The 19,757-nt window shown below is 34.0% G+C and overlaps 1 protein-coding gene across 1 annotated transcript; it reads right to left on the reverse strand.

The window, feature by feature from the left end:
* Nucleotides 1-3,236: 3,236 nt before the first annotated feature.
* LOC120172929 (homeobox-DDT domain protein RLT1-like) lies at nt 3,237-4,683 on the reverse strand. The gene is made up of 5 exons (XM_039180253.1): nt 4,555-4,683; nt 3,945-4,091; nt 3,698-3,784; nt 3,461-3,613; nt 3,237-3,386 (listed from the first exon to the last, which is right to left on the reverse strand). The coding sequence occupies exons 1-5, from the start codon at nt 4,681-4,683 to the stop codon at nt 3,351-3,353; spliced, it is 552 nt and encodes a 183-aa protein (XP_039036184.1). The 3' UTR covers nt 3,237-3,350.
* Nucleotides 4,684-19,757: the final 15,074 nt, after the last annotated feature.

Below are 19,757 nucleotides of genomic sequence, written 5' to 3' on the forward strand. Positions count from 1 at the left end.
ACAATGAACAAGTGGAATCAGAGATATTTATCATGCTGTTGTTAAGGCCATTGATGAAAAGAAAAGTCGGAAGCGAGTGGCTTGTAACAGAGGAGTTCATTGATTAACGTTGTCATGTGATTGGAATTGTTAATGTTTTTGTATTCAACTATCATGCTAGTTTCCCAATATTTCCATTTTAATGGCATGAAAGAGCCTGAATTATTTTCTGGGTTGCAGCAATGTAGACCTATATGATTAATGCCATGAAAGATCGAGAAAAAGAAAAAAGGATTAATAATGCCAGAACAAAAAGAAGAAAAGACCAAGTAAAAAACATTTTTCATTGCCAGGAATTGAACCCAGGTCTCCTGGGTGAAGCCAGATATCCTAACACTGGACGACAATGGACTGTTGATAGTTGTGCTTTTTAAAATACAATTTTTTGTCATTAACAACCTAGTAGAAAGTCAGTCCAAACACTGGTTGTTTGAGGAGCTGAAATCTATCGAGCATTTTCATTTTATTATCCTTTTCTAAAAGATCACGTGGAGGCGTCGTGATTTAGTTATACACATTGTGCCTTCATTTCTCTTGTTTGAATTGAAAAAACATTGCAAAATGTTTGAAACAATCTTATTTTTGATAGACATATTATTCATTCGATTAGTAACAATCACTTCATAAACATATGCATAATTCTCTATGTTAAAGATGATCATGAGATATTGGAGTTCATAAGGTATGAGCTATAAAGTGTTGAAATCATGCTTGATGAACTATATTTTTAAATTATAAAACATGATACGATGATAAAATGCATCAACACATGATTATATTATGAAAAAAAAAGTCATATTACCCTTGGTGAATATATTAATTCTACCAATTGACTATATTGGATGTTGTGTTTTGTTTTCAATACTATGCAGATAAATTTGATTATATTGTCATAAAAGGATACATAAAAATATAAGTATGCTAAATGAAAACAATATAAAAGTATCAAATAAAAATGGTCTTGTAACTCTATGGATGTTAAGTGTAATTGACTGGTTATAGGCTCTTCGAAGCTATTCTATTTGCTTTTCAAAGCTCTACTTTCATGTGAGTGCCTATCCAGTTTTGAAAGTCACCTAAATTTAATTAAAGGTTTTAAAGTTACAGATTGTTCCGTATGAATTCTATGATATGACTTTTGATGTTATAAAAATTGATGTTTGACAAGCATGGTTTAATTTGTACTATGATGTTATTGAATAAACTACGTCTTGATTTGGTACTATTGAAGTAGAGTGTCGGCGTATATTTGTTTCTATGTGCAGATTTAGATAATAGATAAATTATTTGATCTTAAATCATATCATACACCAAATATTTCACACATAATTCATAGAATGTAAATGTTGCTATTCTCAATTTAACAGTGACATGTTCATAGATTTCTACACATGTTGGTTGTGTTTTGAAATCTTGCAATGTGTTCGATAAGTTTCCGGAAAATTGTTTCATTGAAAACAATTTTCGAAAAATGAAATCTGAAAATGAATTACATTTCTTGAAAATATTTTTCAGAAAATGTTTTTCAATGTTTAAAATGTACATTGTAAAATGTTTTACATTATGTTTTTATTCTTTACCTTTTAATTTTATTAAATGTTCATTTTTTTTATGTAATTATATTTTATAAAAATTTGTATTTTTACAAGTACGTCAAATTAAATTTTTAGATAATATCAATAATTTATGTTGATTGCATTATAAATACACTATTTTAAGATTAAAATCTTTATGATGCTTATTTATTAATATTTTTATAAATGGATTTCAACGTATAATTAATATTATGTAGTTTATTTGATATAATATTAATAATTTATTAAAAATATATTATAAAAGTTTATAAATATTATGTAGATTTAATTAATAGTACACCACATTAAAACAACAATAATACATAACATTATAATAATAATAATAGTGTCAAAATATATAATTAAAGGGTTTATCACATTAAAACAACAATAACTTCTAACTGTAATAATACAAAATCTAATTCATAATTAGTGCTACAACACATAAAACCAACAATATTGTTGAAGTCTATAATTAGTACTACAACACGTTAGAGCTAAAATATTGTCTAATAAGTCATAAATAATATTACACCACATTAAAAGTTCACATCATAACCTTGGGTAAAGGTTTGAAGTCAAATTTTCCTTTGCTTTGTTTTTTTAGCCAAAAAAGCTTTGGCCTCTAGCTCATTATTCGCTAGAAAATCGAACATGTAATTAGGAAACATCCCTTTTTCCTATATACAGATCTTAGACAATAAATTGAAGGCGCTGCTCTTTCAAAAAGCTTAGCATCCCTCGTCAAAGCAACCGAAATACAAGCTTCAGGCCTTTTGCTAGTTGTCAGGTCCCGAAGTCCAGATTTCTTGTAGGAAACATGTAATTAGGAACAAGTGTGTAAACCATAAAAACCAATTTGACACCTTAAGGAACACAATCCAAACTCTCCTGAATCTTATCTGCAAGTTCAAACACTGTTAATCCTTTGCTTCCCTCAAGCGAAAGAACATGAAAAGCTGCAAATTTGACAGTTCCAGGTGTCAAACGATGTCTTGATTTTCTTGGAAGTAACAGACTTTTTTTTTTCGCATCAATGCAAAAGCATTCTCAGCTGCTGCACCATTGCGTAGAGTAGAAACTACATCTCAACAACCTTTTCTCTGAAGGTCCTGACGCAATAATAAACTCAGACAATAAGCCAATATCCATAAGCTGTTTAAAATCTGATGGTACAAATCACTGAAGCAAATAACTATTAAAGATGATACAAAATAAGCATGGAACTCTAACCTACTATGATTAAGAAATATCCCAACAGCAAGCTAATACAAAATACATTATTAAAAAAGCAATTCAAATTCATGTAAAAGAATTATTGCCACAAATACAATGACACAGGCCATCTAAGTTGCTTTCCTATTACATTACCTATTAAATATTTATCTCCATCTTAAACATCAGAAGTGATATCTGTAGGAATCGAGGATACAGGTATTCTTATGAGGAGAGTTCCAAGCAATATATCCAGCCTTTAAGCATTTCCATTGTGAAACACCACACAGACAGAGATGTGTGTGTGTGTGTGTATATACACATATATACAAGCACAGATAATACACACATACACGCAAACATGAACGCTGAATACGTTACAGTAGAAAGAGATGATTAAACCTCGTGGTTATCACCCGTGTACGTCCATGTAGCACTTTGTTTCTTCAACTGTGGTGCAAAGCCTGCAGATATTACTAATTGCCGGAAAATTTCAGGCCATGTCACTGAATTCAAGTGATGCTACCAACTGCGGATGTCAAAACCCCAGGAATATGCCTAGAATTTACCAAATGCGAAATGGCTCAGCAACAACAAAACTAAACACCATGACAAATCTTTACACCACTTACCCCTTCAACAATCTGAAGGTGTCCACCTTCAAGATGGGAAGCACTGTACTGATTCATCCATAATCCAGTCACAGTTGTTCTTGCAACATCCTCAATATCTTTTATTATTGATTTCAAAAGGGCAACATGAATCTCACCCAACAACCTTGACTCCTGATATCAAAATGGTAAGAATATCAAAATAGTGAGCGAAATAAAAATTAAGCTAGAGATCAAAATATTGCATTTGAAACTTACATAGTCGTGTAATGCTTGCACAAACTCATCAAGGGTAAATGGCCATAGTCTAAGAACATCAGCAAAAGTAATAAGAAATCTCCATGCCTGATGACAGAAACCGTAGCATCAGAAGTAGTACCTTAGAAACTTAGAATATGTATAATTTTAGTTTAAAACATTTATGAATCAAACTGCAATGAAGTGCATAAGAAAGAGCGTTAGGGTTGTAACTTAAAGCAGATGAAAACTGATAAGTATGTCCTACCATGAGAAGATTCCCAACATTCTCCTCTGAATCGATCCACGGATGAATTGCAAATGGTCTTTTCATTTGCACAGACTTGGGGGTGCCAGTGTCAGAAACATATGCATATCTAGTACTAACCCAAGTCTTGAGCAACATAGTGATGAACTGCAATAAACACTCTTTTGCTCAACAGCTTGCAACTGAATGACAAATTGTAAATTATGCACTGTAATTGTGATAGAAAATATTACTTTGCGCTAAACAATTACCCAAAAACATTTTTTTTCATTTGCACTAAATAATTAAATTCAAATCATAAGTTAAAACAGAACATACCCAACATAAAATAAAGCTCAAAGAACAATGATAACAGAAAAGGAAAAAAATTATCCCTGGATAAAAATAGAATCTTTCTACACAATGAAAGACAAAGAAACATCAAAGAAAATGAAATTAGACGGTAACCAAAAACTCTTTTGCTTCTTCTCCTAAACCCACCACCACCTAACTTAATTGGGAATCAAAGGCAATAGCCATTTGCAAGGGAAAACATAAACAATAAATCGAGGTTACAGATATATCTCAAAGACGAAGAACCGAGAAGATGAAAATGAAAAGAGAGATTTACCTGAGAAGATGACCGTCCGACTGAGTCAGTTTCGCCGGTGAGAAGGAGGCCACTGGATTGCGACTGATTTTGGGTGTGGAGAGAGGGAAGAGAAAATGTGAAGGAGCGTCTGGAAAATGACTTCAACATTTTTCAAAGGGTAAGTTGTTTTACGGAGTTTGGGGCTGCTTTTTACGTTGACTGGAAAATAATTTACGTTAACTCCCCTCTTTTACTTGAACCAAACATAGAAAAAACGTGGAAAATATTTAGACTCCTCTCTTTTACTTGAACCAAACATAGGAAAACGTTCCCCAAATAAACGAAGCCTAAGTTTTTTGTTAAATTTATTCAATAGGTTAAAATTTGTTTTAGGGTCGGTCCCTTTGATGTGAAGGGATTGCTTGTATTTCAATTTGATTTCGTGAAACTTGTCTAAGAAATTTTAAATTTTGGTCCATTAGAGAAGCATTTAAGCTGTGAATTGAATCAATTGTATTTTGATTACTTAGTATGTCAAATCCCCTCCATGAAATATATTTTTAAAGTTACGTATTTTTTTTATTAAATTGTGATGATTATAAGAAAGAATTTATTCTAAAAATTTTAAATTTGACAGTTAACGCATTTAAACACCTATATTTCACATAAATTTTTATAACAAAAAAGTTAAAATAAAATACTATATATTACAATTAAAAAGTTAAACCGAATCAAAATATTTTCTAAATGCCAAAATATAATAAAATTGAGTTGAACATAATTTCAACTCGGTAGGTAGTTCAACCTCTGACCATTCCCACAATATCAACAAATATCTTCAAAAAGTTTAAAATAATTTGACAAAGAACCAAAGCTGATGAAAGCTCAAAATATCAACACAATAGTGTTTATGTGCATCTTGACCGTCAAATATTACATTGACGTGACAGGAAAGATGGAAATTGTATGATCTCTAATGTTTATTACTATGGGATATGGGAGTACACAGTGTGTTAAGAGTTTGGTGCGTTCCATAAATGGTGGTCCACAACGGTGACGGATGAATGTATAACTTAAGGTGGATACATATTTATTTTAGAATTTGAATTTATTTATTATAATTGTTTATTTTATTAAAAGTATTTATCTTAAAATTTTATTTATATATGTTTTATATTTTTTTTATTGTTATTTATTTTAGAATTTGAATTTATTTATTATAATTGTTTATTTTATTAAAAGTATTTATCTTAAAATTTTATTTATATATGTTTTATATTTTTTTTAAAAAATATTTTTAAATCCATCGGAATTATTTATATCAAACTCATTAGTTGATGCTGTCGGTACTTACACTTACTCATATGTACAAAACGAAAGACAAAAGCTAAATATGGTTCCATCGCAATGGCAAACCAATAGTTTTCAGTTAACCAATAAGGTTTTTGCCTGTCCTAGAAACCTAGATATTGTCTCAACATTTTAAGTTGAATTTTTTTTAAGTTGGTCCTTAGGTTAGGTATAATGTTATCGTACGATGGTTGCGAGAGGTATTGTGTTTAAATACATTTTATAATTTGTGTTTAAAGTTGGTTCAGATTTAACAAAATTTAATTTCATCTAATTTTATAAGATTAAATTTTTTATTTTAAAATTTAAATTCAGATCCAAACGAATTTCAAGTCGGTTGAAATTCTTAAACCCGACTCATGTTGAGTTTTGTGGATGATGAGTAATATAATTATCTTTTATATTTTTAAAAATATTGCTATAATACTTCTCTATATACATTTCAATTAGCTTCGTATTTTTTTCAAATAAAAATAGGAATTGAGTAGAGTAGGGTTAAGTTCGGTGTTGATTTTACGCTAAAATTCATATCAAATTTTAAATCAAACTAATTTTCTTTAAACTCGAGTCAAATTAAGTCAAATTCGAAATCATAATGATATGGTTCGATCTATTATCGTCCATGATTATATTTGTGAAGTTTTTAAACTCTAATAACAATACATGAAATAATTTTGTTTTTAGATATATATATTTTTGTTGTTCTCCCGGTTATAATGCTTCATCCTGACTAATTCGAATTGACATGCGTCACACATTTGATTTTAGTAGATGGGTCTCCGAGCAGGGATTTTCTGCATACACAATGACTTAAACCGGAAACCTTGCTTAAGCGATATCAAGTTGCTTACCATTTGAATCAGCCGTTGGTTTTTATTTTAGATTTATTAATTTATAATTTTAGTCATCATTTTAATTATTATTGATATATTTTATAATCATAAGGAGTTTATTTTAGTTTAGGAATGGGGAAGTGTGTGATTTGCAACTTAATAAAAGCAAACTTTATCCAACTTGATCCAAGCCAATTTGTTTCCCACTTTACATGGATCTGAAAAAAAAAATCATTATTATTGGCCAATAATTAAACTGTTAATCTTACAATAATCTTGTTTGTTCAAAAGAAAAACATTATAATATTAGCCATATGTCAAACGAGTTCTACTAATATCTATATATATATATATATATATATATATATATATATTCATGTCAATAGTCGTCCATGTCATGCCTAACAAGTATATGAATGCTGGGTTTATGTAAGTTTTTTTCGACTTTTATTTTTATTTCATTAAAAAAATATGAGTACTCTTCGTCTATTCATTTAATGATTTTTTATAAGTATTAGTATTCGATCTATTGATCGACTAATTCGAATTGGATACTGTAAAGATAAGGGTAATCTTCCCAACCAAGTTTGCTCAATTCATAATCATCAAGATTCAAACCCCTGACATTATTTAAGGAATCTAGTGTTTCGTCTAACTAAACCAAATAATTATTGATATATTCATTTAATGGTTTAAATAAATATTAATTTTATTAAGTATTTTATACTTATCTTATGTAATCTATAAGTGTCTTTCACCTATCTATTTCATAAAATGAATAAAGATTAATTACGTTGATTTAGATATAATCACAATAATTTCTTTATTATAGAAGTCACTTGGTTCGTGCTTGTAACACGAAGACTTTTCAAGAGAATATCAATCCTAGTATCATTCTCATCCAAATACACTTAACTGCAGAATTCAGACGGGATCCGATACATTAGTGTCCGTATGTATTTTGACTCGCTTTGTCCTTAGATTATTACATTTGTTATATCTAATGATTTTTCTTATGCTAATTCAAGGTCCTAAGGTACTCTTTTCCCTTTATAAATCTTAGAAGGAATTTTTTTTAATGAGGTAGTTTTATTTTATATATATTATAAAGCTCCTTCATTAAATATTTCATAATTTTATTTTTAATTATGTAAACTTAAATTTTTTAATTAAATTAGAATAATCAAATATCATTGATCCAAACTTTTTTTTTCTTTTTATTGAGAGCTAGAGATGAGGTGGGGCATGAGAGATGCCGTTGGTGTGGGAAGTCAGAGATGGGAACAGTTTAATATAAAAATGTGGCGGCTAATCAATCAATATATTTATTTATTTATTTACCTGTCCAATGCTTAAAATAAAAAAATTATTTAGTTGAAGAAAAAAATATAATAAAATATTCACATTTTTAATATAAAATTTTTCGATAATATTTCAAGGTTAGAGTGTGACATAAGCTTGGATTTACATTTTTTCCAAAAAAAAGAAATAGTCAGAGTTCATGCATCAACTAAAATTTATCTTTAAGTTTCCGAATTGTATATTTATATGAAAATTGGGGACGGAGATTCGAAATAAAATATCATTTTTTATTAAATTAAAGCGACTACAGAGTAATAAATATTCTAAATTTTCTCAATCATATAATAATAAATACTCAATCATTTGTTACAGTCATCAGTGCTCGAACCGTGACGTACATAAAAAATAATAACATAAAAATCCTTTATTTAATTATGATTCCTTAGTTATAAAAGTTGAGAGTTTAATGGAATAAATTTATAATATATTAATAATGAATATTATCTCAGTTTTTTTTTCTACCTTCAGGTTTTAAAAATTTTGTCTTGACTAATTTGGATCGACTCGAGTCGTACACTTGATTTTAGTGGATGAATCTCCTAACAAGGATTTTTTACGTTCACAAAAACTCAAATTCAAAACCTTACTTGTGTGATATCAAGATGTAGACACTAATTTTCGTCGACATATTTTTTTCCTTTATATGTACCTACATATTTATATATATACATATTTTGAAACTACGTATATAATATATAGTTTTTAATAGTTTTTAAAAATATATAATATATAGTTTTAAAAAAAATATTTTAAAAAATATATATAATATATGATTTTTAAAATCATTTTGAAAACTTATATATATATAGTTTTTGAAAACATTTTTGAAAACATATATATTATAGTTTTGAAAACATTTTTTTGAAAACATATATATTATATAGTTTTTGAAGATATTTTTGAAACCATATATATTATATAGTTTTTAAAACCATTTTGAAAACTTATATAATAAATAGTTTTAAAATCATTTTGAAATTTATATAATATATAGTTGAAATTTTTTTTGAAACATATAATATAGTTTTAAAACGTTTTTGAAAACTATAACATATAGTTTTAAAACATTTTTAAAATTATATAGTATATGGTTTTGAAAATATTTTTGAAATGTATATAGTTTTAAAACATTTTTTTAAATATATATTATATAGTATTTTATTTTTTATTTATTTCTTGTTTATTATTATTTACTCGTTTATTTATTTATTTATTTATTTTTTAGGTCTATCATTAAGGTTCAATCAGTCCAGGATTAGGGCATGAACCAACCCAGTAAAGGTTTAGGGTTCTATCATTAAGTCCAGCACCGCATGAATCATAACCGTCAGATCGAGATGGGATCAATGGTCAGGATTGCAAAATAACAAGGGTTTGTCTAACCCTTAAATGCGCAGCCAGATCCAGACCGTTGGATCTGACCCAATCCAACGGTCGAGATCAAATCCGGGAAGGTACCAGAAGCCTCAACGCCACCACACACCGATCACCGAGATTTTCGGCCGAGGAGATCGGGACTGACCCATCCCGAAATCCCCGGCCAACCAACCACGATGAGCACCATGACAATCGGCACCAACAGGCCACCGGTGGGGTATAAATACTCCCACCAAGCCACTGCCAAAGGGGGGATGAAGGACCAACATCATCATCGAGAACCAAGATCCAAAACCACAGTACCCAAAACACCATCAACACAACAACATCGACCAACAGTAAGACCGAGGACATCACCAACAAAGTAAACAGAACCCATAGTAAAACAAGGAGCCAACGTCACCGAAACACAACCATCAACCATATACAGTAAACAAAACCGAGAGACTACAAAAGCATCGAAACCACACACACAAAAACACCAACAACCAAACGCTACAATAAAACCAAGAGAACAAGCAAAACAACGAAACACAAAGACCAAACGGCGAGAACAAAAGCGGAAAGGTAAAAGGCCGAGACTTTTAGTTTAGATCTACACAGGTGGGGGCATTTTTTGGGTGTTTGAACTTCGGTTTTGGGTTGAGGACGTTGAGAGGGAGTTTTGGGGGTGTTTTTGTTTTTTCTACCACCGTCGACGGTGGCCGACAGTGACGGCTAACGGCGGTCGACCGTGGAACGACGTCTTCCTGGTGGGGACTCTCTAGAGAGAGTTCAGAGAGATCTCTCTCTTAGAGAGAGAGTGCGAGGAAACAAATGAGGGGAAAAGGGTGGAGGAAGGCCATATTTTGGCCTTAAATAGCGAAATCAAAACGACGCAGTTTTGCTCCATATACACCCGTGTTTTTGAGACTTTAGGGGAAATGACGTTCTAGTCCCCGACCGTTTGTAACCTTTTATTTTAATCACTTCATTAAGTTCCAGTTTATTTCATTTTGATCATGCATATTTCAATATTTATATTGTAGTCACTAACGTGAATTAATTTTTTTTATTTTATTAAATTTTATATTTTCTTTCAAAATTTAACTTTTTATTTATCATTATTTTTCTTCATTTTTTTCATGTTTTTATTTTTTTTTATTTTTATCATATTTTTTACTAGCTTCGCTTTTTTATCTATGTTTTTTCTTTTTCCTTTTTATTTAATATTTTCTCTTTTATTTCTATTTTTATTTATTCATCTTCATTTTTTTTGTTTACCTTTTTTAATATTTGTTTACTATTTATTATCTAACATTTTTTACTTGTTTAGAAGAACTCCAATCGATCAAAGGTAAGTAATTCGAATCGAATATTTTAAATTTTAATTTAAATTTTTAGCTTTACGCAACTAAGACAACCGACCAATTAATTGGTACCGAAAGGGCGGTTCAAGGGTTCTAATCCTTCCTTGACCGTAACCGACTCCCGAACTCGACACGTTTCTGGTAAAGCGCAGATCAGGTAAGATGGTGTCCGATCTACCTAAATGTTTTTAAAAGGATCGGTGGCGACTCCAACTCATTTAATCCAAGTCGAAGCCTAATTCCGGGCCCAATCGAAAGACGGTTTCGACAGCTTGGCGACTCCCCTGGGGACAGGTAAGTGAGTCAGGCCGAAATTAATTTCTGGTTGTCTTTTTAGCGAAAATTACAAGTTTAAATTTTAATTTATTTATTCGATTCTTATTATTTATCTTTGATTATTTTTTTCAAATAAATAGTTGTACTAACTTTTTTTAATGATTTCAGATTTTTCAAAATTGTCATCTCTAGCTCTATTCCCGAGCTCCGAACCCTTTTAAGTGGGGGTGAAAGTGACGCCTTCGTGTGAATTTATTCACCGTATGGGCCTAGCAAGTAACCTTCGGGATTCATATACCTTATGCCTTCGTGTGAATTTATTCTCGTATGGGCATAAGGGAATGTTTCCTCTCGAGTTTAACTTAGTCCACATAAGCTTGTAATAGGCTTAGGACTAAGGGTCTGGCAAGCCCAAGGGGGCACCGGCAAGGAGAACTCGAGTACCTTTTTAGAACCTAAACCGGGAGAGTGCAGGGAATTGGAGCCCACCCCGAAACCTCATTCCAAACCCTAGGCTGTTTTATTTTCTGCTTTATTTTCTGTTCAAAGCATGCGAACTAAACAAACATGTGGTTAGGTTTTGTTTGAAATTAGCATGCGGGATAGAGATCATGTCCGGGTAGGAATAATAAGCATGTGGGGTAGATATCATGTGGGGTAGCATTTTTCATTTTTATTATTGTTTTGATTTACCTCACTAACTCTTTTTATTTTATTTTATTTTCATTTTGTTCTCATCATTCGCATCATTTAAAACGAGGTGTTGATCCACCAAAAATGTGTTTGTTAAACGTAAATAATCTGCATTAACAGACAAAGGGGTTATAATACAAAGAGATAAAAAACTCAGAAGTCCAACCGTAGTCAAAGAATACTCAAAGGCAAAGTTGCAGGGGCAATACGAGGAAAAGGTCACTGACCCGGTCGCTCCTTTCGAAAACTACAAGAACAAGATGGTGAAACACTAGCTGAGCTGGATGCCATTACTGACGAATTCAAGAAGCAAGCTTCGGATAGTTTCTCTCGATGGAGGGCTCCAATGACACTTTCGTTAGAAACAAGCTCGGTAGAAAGTGAAAGTCGGAGATGCAGTCCTTCGAGATCTTTTTTGGGGCAAGCATCTCATTATTTGCACATTTTAGCCAAAGGGGCCGGAATGGTTCGACAGGATATTCAACTAGTGAAAAAGACGAATCAACTTGTCAGAAGCTGTACAGGATTTGTACCATCAAAAAGAGTTTTTTGTCTCTTCAGACGTAACACTTTTGTCACCGATAAGGGTTATTCAGAATAACAGGCACATTTTTTGGATCAATGCCTCGGACATTTCATGCATCATATATTTAGACATTTTGCATTTCTTATTTTCTTTGCATTTTGTTATTTTCTTTGCATTCACATTAACTAACATAAACATGTCTCATCAAGGGGAACAAATACTGGATACACCGCCTCAAGCATTGGACACACCCCATTCCACATAACACTCGTTTGAAGAAGAAGAGGATGGAAGCCAGAATTACACAAATCGAGGAGAATATGTTAAAACTACAGAAAGAGCTAGAAGACAAGATAAACCAGAACAGTCGAAATACTCTAGAAACAATCACAAAGAACCAAGAGTCCTTGGTTGATCAGATCGTTGCCAAGTTAGTTGGCCTACAACAGACCAGTGTGCCTGGGGCAGGTTCATCGGAAGGGGTAACTATACAACCTACCCCACAAGTGGTTATCTCACCTGAAATCTTACCAGAACTTCGAGGGGACTCATCTGCGGCAAAAGCAAAGCCCTCGTCCTCTGTATTTAACCCTAAGAACAATCCGGGTTATTACCATGTACCGGATTTGGATGAAGAGGACAAAGCAAAGAAGATGGAGAAAAAAATCAAACAATTGGAGGACCAAATGAATATAGTTAAAGGAGACCGTGACTACCATGAAATCGATGCAACGGAACTTAGTCTAGTCCCGGACTTGGTTCTTCCCCCGAAATTTAAGTCCCCGGAGTTCGAGAAGTTTGACGGGAACAGTTGCCCATCCGCTCACATCACCATGTTTTGCCGAAAGATGACAGGATATGGAGGAAACGACCAACTCCTGATCCACTGTTTTCAGGATAGTCTGTCGGGCTCAGCCATTCGGTGGTATAACCAGCTCAGCCGATCAAATATCAAGACCTGGAAGGACCTGGCCAAGTCATTTCTGGAACAATACAAGCATAACAATGATATAAGGCCAGATCGAGTTATGCTACAAAACATGGAAAAGAAGCATAACGAGAGTTTCAGGCAGTACGCACAAAAATGGAGGGACTTGGCTGTGCAAGTTCATCCACCGTTAGATGAAAAGGAAACCCGAAAACTTTTCGTGCAGACCCTGAAGGCTCCATACTTCGGGCACCTGGTGGCGATCACATCAGGAAGCTTTTCAGACTTGGTTATGGCCGGAGAAATGATTGAGTCGGCCATAAAGCAAGGCAAGATTAAGGATGGGGAAGCCAGTAAGAAGCCTCCTATGAGGGAGAGGGATGGAGAGGTTAACAACATCAAACACTTCAGCAAATGTGTTACAATCTCCAGCCCAAAATCAACTGCAGCTGTACCGTCAGGTACTTCTAAACAAGATTCCAGGAGGGAAAGGGAACATTTCGACCCTATTCCCATGACCTACAAATAGCTTTACCAGCAACTTCTTGACACCCATGTGGTGTCACCATATCCAGTAGAACCCATGAAGCCCCCATACCCCAAGTGGTATGATGAGAATGCATATTGTGAATATCACGGCGGAGTCCCAGGGCACACAATTGAGAACTGTTACGCATTCAAGAGGGTCGTACAAAAGATGCGTAACCAGAACTGGATCGACTTCAACAACTTGGGGGCATCCAAGTGAGGAATATCATTTCATCATTTGAGGCATTCTGTTTGACTTTGTTTTTCTTCCATTTTTTCTCAAGTTTTTGTAAGAACATTTTTATGTTACTTTAAAAGATGTTAAGCAATGGATCATATTTGCAAATTTGCAATTCTTTGCATATCATTTGAATTAAGAAACTCTGTAAACGGTTTAAAGTTACGAATCTTTGACGAAGTAACACGATTTAAAACAAGGACTTTGACCTTATCCAGAATATACCCTCAAACACCATACCCCGCTCTTGGAATTAACCAATATACCCTTTTCCTTTCGTAGGATGCGGACAACACGGGGCATCATTTGCATATGACAATTACTATGTTTTTATTTAAGATGTTCAATGACGATGATGATCTTTACAAATGAAAGAGTCGAGTAGGTGAATCCAGTTTAGGTCAGTTGCTTGAAAATTGAACTCTAAAGATGAAATTTTTGACTTTCAACAAATACCTAGGCTATAACAGGTTCTTCTTGACAATCTTAAGAAATTAAATCTGTAAAAACTGAGCTATTCCGCTAAGGCAATTGGTTATAGAGGAAACTTGAAAGCCCTGGCCTTATGAGTAGATTACGTTCAAACCATGATATTGCTCGGACACTTGGCAATTCGGTGTTTGCTCCACTGCTCTTGTCAGGCTGAAGACTCTGTGATGAGATGAAACCTTCAGTTAACTTGATAAGAGTGATTATAATATTAAGTTGTCCCTCTAAGGCAATTGGTTAAATGCCCCGACTTTATGGATTCAGCTAGCCAGATAGTGACAAGTTAAATCAAATTTATCTAAGCAAAAAATTTTCGGTAAAATGGACTAAGGGAGTTAAGGAACACCTGTTATAGTCAACTACACACGAGCACCCAAGAATTTCATTTTTAGACCGATGTTTCTCTACTACCTTTGTTAGAGGAGCCTACAAAACTTGAACAAATGAAAGATTTCAGAGAACCGAAATAGAAGGCCTAGTAGTTGATAATGCTAGTTGCGTCATTTTGTCCGCATCCAATCAAAATGCCAAAACATGTTCAATGACCAAGAAAAATGACATTTTTTTCTTTTTGCCAGAACCTTAGAAAATAGGAGGCCAACCTAAAGCCAACTCATCCCTTTGAACATTTGTCAAAGAGCTGTAACTCTGAAATCATAAAAGAGCTATTGCTTCCTTTGATATACTTTGAACTCATGTTTACAATTTGATTCAATTACGAACAATATTTTACAGAATTTTCATCCTTTTCCCTCCTAAAACAAGAAAAAAGGAGAAAAACATTTTCAAACAGGACAGTCTCAGGTATGAAAGGTCTGTAAAGCCAAAGAGAATGGGGCACGATCGATTCCAAGGACCAGATTGGCAGACAAAGCACGAGACTCCATCCAAGAAATAACACATTCATGTTGCATGCATCTTAGACATACTTAGGTGCATCACATCCATCATTTTAGCATGCATAATTTTGCAGCTTTCAGAGTCAAGCTTCGACTTCAGGATGAAGGCTACTCGACTTGCAAGCACCTTTAAAAAACGATGGTGTAACTCAGCAGCAAGAAGCTACACCTCAACCGACTTTACATATCTACAGATCTTAGAACCAATTTCAGATGGGTTCGAGAACCAATTCAGATCAAATTCAGTTCAGCTCAACTCAACAATGAGCAACATGTTTCCAGTTTATGTCTTCAAGCCAGATTTCAATTCCACAACGGAAGATATTTGGCTATCAGAATTCATCAACGGGCTTTCCCATAAAATGGGAGTCATCCAAAGATTGTCTTACTTGATTCTCGCTCAGAGGAACCACTGAAGAATCATGACCGGCTTCGACCCGTTAAGGGAAGCCATTTTTTTAAACAAACTATTTGCAGCATAACTTAAGTCGAGAAGGGTTATCTGCCGACCAAAGACCCCCGAGTTCGATTACACTCAGCTTCGAGGGCACATCATTTGCAGCATAACTTAAGTCGAGAAGGGTTATCTGTCAACCAAAGACCTTTGAGTTCGACTACGCTCAGCTCCAAGGCACATCATTTGCAGCATAGCTTAAGTCGAGAAGGGCTATCTGCCAAGGACCCCGAGTTCGATTACACTCAGCTTCGAGGGCACATCATTTACAGCATAACTCAAGGCTAAAAGGGTTATCTGTGACCAAAAGACCTTTGAGTTCGACTACGCTCAGCTCCAAGGCACATCATTTGCATCATAACTTAAGTCGAGAAGGGTTATCTGCCAACCAAAGACCTTCGAGTTCGACTACGCTCAGCTCCAAGGCATATCATTTGCAACACAACTTAAGTCTAGAAGGGTTTCTGCCAAAAAAAGACCTTTGAGTTCGACTATGCTCAGCTCAACGACACATCATTTGCAGCATAGCTTAAGTCGAGAAGGGCTATCTGCCAAAGACCCCCGAGTTCGATCACACTCAGCTTCGAGGGCACATCATTTGCAGTATAACTTAAATCAAGAAGGGTTATCTGCTAACAAAAGACCTTTGAGTTCGACTACGCTCAGCTCCAAGGCACATCATTTGCAGTATAGCTTAAGTCGAGAAGGGCTATCTGCCAAAGACCCCCGAGTTCGATTACACTCAACTTCGAGGGCACATCATTTACAGCATAACTCAAGGATAGAAGGGTTATCTGTGACCAAAAGTCCTTTGAGTTCGACTACGCTCAGCTCAACGGCACATCATTTCCAGCATAGCTTAAGTCGAGAAGGGCTATCTGCCAAAGACCCCCGAGTTCGATTACACTCAGCTTCGAGGGCACAACATTTGCAGCATACCTGAAGTCGAGAAGGGTTGTCTGCCAACCAAAGACCTTCGAGTTTGACTACGCTCAGCTCCAAGGCATATCATTTGTAGCACAACTTAAGTCGAGAAGGGCTATCTGCCAAAGACCCCCGAGTTCGATTACACTCAACTTCGAGGTCATATCATTTACAACATAGCTCAAGGCAAGAAGGGCTATTTGTCAATAAAATTGTCGAGTTCGGTTCCATTCAGCTCGATGACACCCCAACCACACTACTGTTCGGCTACAATCAAGGTTTTCAAGTCGAGAAGAAGACCTGGGTTAACCGTGCCTTAGTGACAATAAATCGTTTTTCTGGCAGTATAGCTTAAGACGAGAAAAGCTATTTGTCAACGAAGACCTTCGGAGTTCGATTTTATTCAGCTCGAGGGCCTATCAACCACAGGGTGGAGTCAAGAAGCTACTTTCAAGTCGAATTTTCCAACCCAGATCTTTAAACCGAGAAAAAGACTGAGGCAGACTACAACGAGAAGCCACATCCCGATTCAAATCCCGAACTGCGACTTCAATTCTATATCATTTCGAGATGGACTCGACTTCGCGACGGAGGAGCCATCCGCAACCCAATTCGACAGGGAGTTATTTTTCAACTCCACATAACGAAAATTTGTGTCTTTTTATCTTTGTCCTATTTTTCGTTCCACGAAAAAAGGACAAAGAGGGGCAGCTGTAGACACTAATTTTCGTCGACATATTTTTTTCCTTTATATGTACCTACATATTTATATATATACATATTTTGAAACTACGTATATAATATATATTTTTTAATAGTTTTTAAAAATATATAATATATAGTTTAAAAAAAACATTTTAGAAAATATATATAATATATGATTTTTAAAATCATTTTGAAAACTTATATATATATAGTTTTTGAAAACATTTTTGAAAACATATATATTATAGTTTTGAAAACATTTTTTTGAAAACATATATATTATATAGTTTTTGAAGATATTTTTGAAACCATATATATTATATAGTTTTTAAAACCATTTTGAAAACTTATATAATAAATAGTTTTAAAATCATTTTGAAATTTATATAATATATAGTTGAAATTTTTTTTGAAACATATAATATAGTTTTAAAACGTTTTTGAAAACTATAACATATAGTTTTAAAACATTTTTAAAATTATATAGTATATGGTTTTGAAAATATTTTTGAAATGTATATAGTTTTAAAACATTTTTTTAAATATATATTATATAGTATTTTATTTTTTATTTATTTCTTGTTTATTATTATTTACTCGTTTATTTATTTATTTATTTATTTATTTATTTTTTAGGTCTATCCTTAAGGTCCAATCAGTCCAGGATTAGGGCCTGAACCAACCAGTAAAGGTTTAGGGTTCTATCATTAAGTCCAGCGCCGCATGAATCATAACCGTCAGATCGAGATAGGATCAATGGTCAGGATTGCAAAATAACAAGGGTTTGTCTAACCCTTAAATGCGCAGCCAGATCCAGACCGTTGGATCTGACCCAATCCAACGGTCGAGATCAAATTCGGGAAGGTACCAGAAGCCTCAACGCCACCACACACCGGTCATCGAGATTTTCGGCCGAGGAGATCGGGACTGACCCATCCCGAAATCCCCGGCCAACCAACAACGATGAGCACCGTGACAATCGGCACCAACAGGCCACCGGTGGGGTATAAATACTCCCACCAAGCCACTGCCAAAGGGGGGATGAAGGACCAACATCATCATCGAGAACCAAGATCCAAAACCACACAGTACCCAAAACACCATCAACACAACAAAATCGACCAACAGTAAGACCGAGGACATCACCAACAAAGTAAACAGAACCCATAGTAAAACAAGGAGCCAGCGTCACCGAAACACAACCATCAACCATATACAGTAAACAAAACCGAGAGACTACAAAAGCATCGAAACCACACACACAAAAACACCAACAACCAAACGCTACAATAAAACCAAGAGAACAAGCAAAACAACGAAACACAAAGACCAAACGGCGAGAACAAAAGCGGAAAGGTAAAAGGCCGAGACTTTTGGTTTAGATCTACGCAGGTGGGGGCATTTTTTGGGTGTTTGAACTTCGGTTTTGGGTTGAGGACGTTGAGAGGGAGTTTCGGGGGTGTTTTTGTTTTTTCTACCACCGTCGACGGTGGCTGACAGTGACGGCTAACGGTGGTCGATCGTGGAACGACGTCTTCCTGGTGGGGACTCTCTAGAGAGAGTTCAGAGAGATCTCTCTCTTAGAGAGAGAGTGCGAGGAAACAAATGAGGGGAAACGGGTGGAGGAAGGCCATATTTTGGCCTTAAATAGCGAAATCAAAACGACGCAGTTTTGCTCCATATACACCCGTGTTTTTGAGACTTTAGGGGAAATGACATTCTAGTCCCCGACCGTTTGTAACCTTTTATTTTAATCACTTCATTAAGTTCCAGTTTATTTCATTTTGATCATGCATATTTCAATATTTATATTGTAGTCACTAACGTGAATTAATTTTTTTTTATTTTATTAAATTTTATATTTTCTTTCAAAATTTAACTTTTTATTTATCATTATTTTTCTTCATTTTTTCATGTTTTTATTTTTTTTATTTTTATCATATTTTTTACTAGCTTCGCTTTTTTATCTATGTTTTTTTCTTTTTCCTTTTTATTTAATATTTTCTCTTTTATTTCTATTTTTATTTATTCATCTTCATTTTTTTTGTTTACCTTTTTTAATATTTGTTTACTATTTGTTATCTAACATTTTTTACTTGTTTAGAAGAACTCCAATCGATCAAAGGTAAGTAATTCGAATCGAATATTTTAAATTTTAATTTAAATTTTTAGCTTTACGCAACTAAGACAACCGACCAATTAATTGGTACGAAAGGGCGGTTCAAGGGTGCTAATCCTTCCTTGACCGTAACCGACTCCCGAACTCGACACGTTTCTGGTAAAGCACAGATCAGGTAAGATGGTGTCCGAT

This window comes from Hibiscus syriacus, unplaced genomic scaffold (genome assembly GCF_006381635.1).
Source record: "Hibiscus syriacus cultivar Baekdansim isolate YM2019G1 unplaced genomic scaffold, ASM638163v2 tig00111917_pilon, whole genome shotgun sequence".
Classification (NCBI taxonomy): Eukaryota; Viridiplantae; Streptophyta; class Magnoliopsida; order Malvales; family Malvaceae; genus Hibiscus; species Hibiscus syriacus.

Excerpts from the sequence above, each read along its gene's own strand:
- LOC120172929 (XM_039180253.1), bottom strand. The coding sequence starts at position 4,683 with ATGTTGAAGTCATTTTCCAGACGCTCCTTCACATTTTCTCTTCCCTCT. Across the intron at positions 4,092-4,554 it reads TCGGACGGTCATCTTCTCAG|TTCATCACTATGTTGCTCAA; the intron begins GTAAATCTCTCT and ends TGTTTATTGCAG. Across the intron at positions 3,387-3,460 it reads ACCTTCAGATTGTTGAAGGG|GCATATTCCTGGGGTTTTGA; the intron begins GTAAGTGGTGTA and ends GGTAAATTCTAG.